Raw genomic sequence first — 5897 nt, 5'->3', positions numbered from 1 at the left:
TTGGGTGGTCGATTTCTTCTTGCATTGCCTTAAAATCTGAACTCCACGGGGCCACCCTTTAAGACTGCAATTTGTTTAGGGCTTTTCAGGCAACAAGGATAAGAGTGAAATTGCCAGAGGGAAGAATTGATAGGCACTCCGTTGCGTCAGCCTAGCTAGGATTTAAATTACTGCAGGAGAGATAGTCAGGTGGCAATTTTCAATCTGTATAACCTATAGCTTATAGCAGCAAGTAAAAGGGAACTTCATATCCAGTTGAGATACAAATTATCTGATCTTGGTAAAATTGTGGTGGGGAAGAAGTAATTTAGCGACAAGAGTAATTTAATACTCACCATATGACACAAGCAGAGTCCTTGTACGGAAAACAAGTTCCCTGGCATTATTTCCTACGAATGAAACTGCTTTCATGAAGAGTATAAACTGAAGTGTGTTTGACAGTTGCTTTACACTATAACACATTCTAAAGAAGAAATGTACATATATAGATACTGAGATCACCTCCCCCCACCCCACAAAAAAAAAAAAAAAACTTGCTGCCTCCTTTTTGATTATCATGTTGTCAGACAATAACAGTTTCACTTCATGAGATAAAGGGAAGAAAGACATCAACAAGGTACTGTAAAACAGACAGTACATTGTGTTGTAGAATTGTCTATCTTCAGTACCTTTATCAAACTCTATTAAGAGGAAGCCTGTTGCTCGGATGAGGAATCCTTTCTATAGGAGATAACACTTGAGGCATTGTCATACCAATAGAAACAATGATCTCTGAATCACAGAAGGAGAAAATGTCAGTCAAGCAAAAGCGTGAAAGGATTATGCAAATTATTACCAAAAAGACTTCAAAAGTAAACCACGTCCTCAAGCATGCAGGCAGCAGAAAGTTTCAAAGCACAAGGGTTAAGAAAATATCCTAAAAACTGGTAACATTTAAAAGAACCCAAAGGGATCATTCTAATATTGCAGACCCAGAAAAAAGAGAAAGCAGAAACTATTGCTGCAAATTTTGATTAGCAGCATAGCAAAAACAGTCTCATCAATAGAACAGGAGTTGTGCAGTAAAATCATACCTATGCCCTCTCGAATAGATAAATTTGGTCTTATGATCTCCTCTGAATTGACCAGAAATACATCACCAATGTACAGATGGTTGGTTGGGACATAAACGCTGCATAACTCTTCATCCCCATTCTCTCTCTAAAATCAACCAGCAAAAAAAATCAGCAAGAAGCTCAAGGGAAATACTTGACACAACAAAAAATCAGTGAATGTTCCATACCTACAAATTTTAGCAAACATTGCAAAAACACCTCATCATTTACATTTTTAAGGGGTGTCATTTAAACCAAATTTCAGAAAGAGAATCTTTTTTTCCAGGAATTGCTCAATTACACTGACTGGTGATGGTTATGTAGCTGTTGCAGTTAATCAAGTTAAAGTAGCAACACAAGGAACCTGATGTCATTTGGCAAAAGCAAGACATCAATAATAATTCCATCCTTTTCTGTACCTTTAGGCTCGTGGCTATTCCCCAATGGAAAAGTCTAGCAATTTAGGGTCAGTACCATGATATCAATTTTCAAATTCTTCTTATAAAAGCATAATTCCTCAAAAGACTAGATTAAGCCACCGTCTTTTCTAATTACCAGATCAGTAACAAAGGCAGCTTCCTGCTTTAAAGAAGGTGCCTCTGCTGATGCTAAGTTCCTTGACCAGTAAAGAAGAAAAGGAATACTAAAGATGTTCCATTAATTATTCCCTTCCAAATTCCTACTTTTCATTGTCTAGCGGGTACAAACAAAAAGTTTTGACTGCATCCAAGATTGTTCTGTCCGCAAGCTTATACAAGATATCAGACAAAGTGATAACAGTCCACCTCTTTAGATTGGATTACCTGAAGGACTAAAGATGATGTGATGAAACCAAATGCATATTCACCATGACGGGGATGTCGAATGATTGCGACCTCTTTAAAAGCAGTAGTATTTTGGTCTGCAGGATAAAAGGGAGATGGATTTAGAGTTAGTAAGAGCATACAAAAATAAATAAATTAACTTGGAGCTTCATTCCATATCAGTAACTGAAGTGGAAAACCAAAATACGCTATAGGCAATTGCAGGAATTGGGCCATCAGAAATCAGGTTTTCTCCACTCAATAAAACTTTAGCTAAAAGATAATTCACAACCAAACCCAACCAAGGTCCAAAAGTACTCTACAGGCTCTTACCGACAGTGCCTATTGAAAAATCCATTATGTCCAAAGACCAATAAATATAAGACATTTAAACCTTAGAATAATCAATCCTTGACGGCAAAAATAGTGTCAAAACAAGACTAAGTTTCTGTTTGTTTGGGAGACATAGGAACTAGGATACATTTTGGACAGTTGAATTTATTTTTATCAGTTTATTACCCCCAAGCTCAAAACTTGTGATTTGTGAAGCACCCTTTATATTTGCTGCATCTTCCCTTTCCAAGGCTAATTCTTCCGGAAGAAGCTCCAGAACATCATTATGTATAAAATAACAAGATTAAAGCAACACCTAGTATTTGGTTTTTTCTTTTTTTGTGTTAAAATTTCCTTTTGTGGATACATCTTTAGTGTTGTGCTGATTGCACATACAAAACTGAAAAACGAATTACCTGGAGAAATAGCAGAACTAATTTGTTTAGATGCTGAGTATAAGTGCTTCACAAATGGCATTCTCTTAATAAACCATTCCCCGACCAAGAAAACGGTGGCACCCAGCCACGAAGAAGCAAATATCCCAATGAAAAGTATAAAAATGATTGACGTGACAAACCCAAGACCTGGTTCAAACAACATATATAACATCATCAGTGAAGAACTCTATCATGACAACAAAAATTAAGAAAGCAGAATAACAAAATACAATATAAATAGATAAAAAAACTAGGATTGCGATATTTAAAATGCAAAATTCCACGCTCCCCATGACATACAAATATAATTATAATAATGAACACTCATACTTGCAGCCGATGGTGAGTGCACCAGGCTTTAGCAATAATTAAGTCAAGAGCCATAATTCAGAGATGCTACGAAATATCACCGAAAATGTCAATGCCGAGATGGGCGTAAATCGGACTGAAGAAGCCATCAACAAACTGAATAAACCACCATGTCACTAAAAATGTAACTGCCACTGGAAACAAAACAACACTGCAAGCAATTTCACTATGTTATGATACTGTGCAATTCATGAAAAAAAAAAAAGCAATCTTGTTTATTTACCATACCATCCAGTCATGAACTTCTTAGAGGCCCAACTTTGAAGAACAGCATAGCAAGCCTGATTTATCAAGCAAACAAAACACCCTTTAATGGCATACTTAAGTGTGATTAATTAACTAATAAAATATAATTAAACATAACTTGAAAACCAAAATCCACAAGCAAAACATGACGATCTATCTATTTAGTTCAGTATTTGGGGATTGATGCAATGAGAATCTGTATAAGAGTGTTGCTGTATTAGTGTTAGAGTTACCTTGCGAGTAGAGGAATTGGGGGACCCAGGAGGGGACTTGGGGATGTCATCACGGTCTGAACCATGGTGATTCAGACCTTGACTCAGTGAACTCGAAGCCAGTTCTTTAGCCTCTTCCATTTCAATCTTCTTCTACCTAGAATCAATTCAGCTCTGGAGCTTCTTCTTTTTTTTTTTGCTTTTTTTCCTTTCTTCTTCGTTGGTTTCGCTTGGTTTGGCTTGATTCGCTGGGACTAGGAGTTGAAATTTTAGAAATTCCTTCTGTTTGGCTATTGCTGGATGCTTATTATTGTTCTGGGATTGGATTGTCCTGATCCCTTTTAACTTAGTTAAAGTCCAACATTACGAAAATCTCGCGTTGAGTATAAGGTGAGCCTGTAAGGGTAAATGGTAATAAGAATTTTTTTTTTCCTTTTCGTAATTTGGATAAAACAAGCTGGTTAACCCAAACTTTTTGGAACACACCAAAAGTTCTTTTTAAGATAAAAAAAACTATGAAATCATTTTTAATCTATTTTATAATATTAAAAAAATAATTATGAATTAAAAATTTGATGTGTGTGTTTAATTAAAAAACAAAAAAATTATATGTATTAATAAATAATAAAAAATATTGTTAACACCAAATAAAAAATAAATCAGAAACTGAGATGTTGATATATCTTAAGATATATAATATCATGCACATTGATCCCTTCAATTTGCTTTATTTAAGTACATGAAAATAAATATTTCTTAAAAGAATAATAATTTAAATTCCATTGAATAAAATAATTTGCAAAGATAATTATATTTTTATTAATATATTTTTTTCAAACGAAAATAATTTTTTGTGTTCTATGTTATTTATTTAGTAAAAATAAAAATCAACCAAAATAAATTTCAAAATAATCTTGGACGATTTGAAATAAGAAAAAAAAATCTCTCAAATTAAAACATATTTATCTTATTAACATTCTTTATTTTTTAATATTTTTTACGAGAATATTTGTTTTTTAGACATCTTATCATAACTAGAAAAGCAAGTTTTAATAAAAAATAATATTATTTTGACGTGAATGTATTAAAAATATAAGAATATTATACCGCTCATATATTGCTACATGGAACTTCTTGGCATTGTTATTAAATTCAAGGTATAAAAAAATAAAAGAAAATAATTATGGGCTAAATTGAAAAATAAAATAAAGAAAAGGATAAAAAGAAGTTATTGAAAGAATGAGGACCAAAACTAGATAAAAAATCAAATGAAAAAAATATTAAAGAACAAAATTAAAAAAAATATAAATCAAGAAAAGAATAATAACATAGCAATCAAAAGAATGAGGACCATAAATGAATAAAAAAACAAATGCAATAAATTTTTAAGGGATGAAATTACAAAAATAATAATAATCAAGAAAAGCATAAAAGCACGGAAATAGAGCAATTAAAAGTAGAGGGACCAAATCGGATAAAAAATCAAATTGAATAAAATGCCTAAAGACAAAATAAAATAAAAATCTAAACTTTAAAAAGCATCAAAAGCCAAATAAATAATAATTAAAAGAAAGAGGACTGAAATCGATAAGATTATAAACCAAAGGATACAAATATTTTTTTGGAAGTTTATGCATGTTTACCTAGGAAATGAGAAAGAAAAAAGAGAATAAAGAAAAAACTTCTACTGCAGCCCAATTGGTCCTTCTTCGTAAGCATGCGCTATACCATTGGAAAAAGGATGACACATTACTTCCAAAGCCGCGATGGATGTAGGACTTTGGCCACCGCATAGTCCCTCACGTGCCACTTGAATAACGCAAATGCCATGATGTCTTGATGCGTCAATATTTTTTAATAATATTTAAAAACTTTAAATTACCAAGTTATTCATGACAACCTAAAAAAAGACCAAAACATCCTTGTAAATAGCCTTTTTTTTTCTCTCGAATTGCAAGGTTAATTCCACCATAATATTTTTTTAAAAAAGTAAAAGATGGAGAAACCTCTTTTTGCATATATATTTTTTTCTTTTCTAAGGGTATGACCATAACTCTACTGTTTTTTTTAAATAAAAAAGAGCCCTTCACCCAAAGATTAATTTTTGTTTTGTTTTTAAGAGCAAAATAGTCATTATACTATAATAAAAAAACATGTCCAGATCATTTTTCCCTAATGAATTTTGCAATAGTGAATGTATCCCATAAAAAAGATATTTTTATCCCAATTGGAGGCTTAATCAGTTTTTTTAGCAAGGAAAAAATCATATTTATACTATTAGAATCCATAATTTTTTGTATCTAAAATCATAGTAAAAGATTGAGTAGATTTATTTTTTTTTTAATAATTTGAACTTAAAAAGCAACATATCATCTCTTTTATTAAAAAAAAAAAGGCATACTA

General features: G+C 32.1%; 1 protein-coding gene across 1 annotated transcript; it reads right to left on the bottom strand.

Moving 5' to 3' along the window:
• Nucleotides 1-339: 339 nt before the first annotated feature.
• On the bottom strand, nucleotides 340-3769 carry LOC133691118 (protein LIKE COV 2-like). Its single transcript, XM_062111459.1, has 7 exons — nucleotides 3516-3769; nucleotides 3265-3317; nucleotides 3078-3187; nucleotides 2647-2814; nucleotides 1898-1995; nucleotides 1074-1200; nucleotides 340-771 (listed from the first exon to the last, which is right to left on the bottom strand). Exons 1-7 carry the CDS (start codon nucleotides 3633-3635, stop codon nucleotides 674-676), a joined length of 774 nt encoding a protein of 257 aa, XP_061967443.1. The 5' UTR covers nucleotides 3636-3769; the 3' UTR covers nucleotides 340-673.
• Between the last annotated feature and the right edge of the window lie 2128 nt (nucleotides 3770-5897).

Source organism: Populus nigra, chromosome 4 (genome assembly GCF_951802175.1).
Source record: "Populus nigra chromosome 4, ddPopNigr1.1, whole genome shotgun sequence".
Classification (NCBI taxonomy): Eukaryota; Viridiplantae; Streptophyta; class Magnoliopsida; order Malpighiales; family Salicaceae; genus Populus; species Populus nigra.
The sequence above is the reverse complement of the archived record's forward strand: the minus strand, read 5'-3'. Positions and strand labels throughout refer to the sequence as shown.

Coding starts and splice junctions, on each gene's coding strand:
- LOC133691118 (XM_062111459.1), bottom strand. CDS start 3,635: ATGGAAGAGGCTAAAGAACTGGCTTCGAGTTCACTGAGTCAAGGTCTG. Junction 3,318..3,515: donor CCAATTCCTCTACTCGCAAG/GTAACTCTAACA, acceptor TTGATAAATCAG/GCTTGCTATGCTGTTCTTCA. Junction 1,201..1,897: donor CATCATCTTTAGTCCTTCAG/GTAATCCAATCT, acceptor GGTTGATTTTAG/AGAGAGAATGGGGATGAAGA.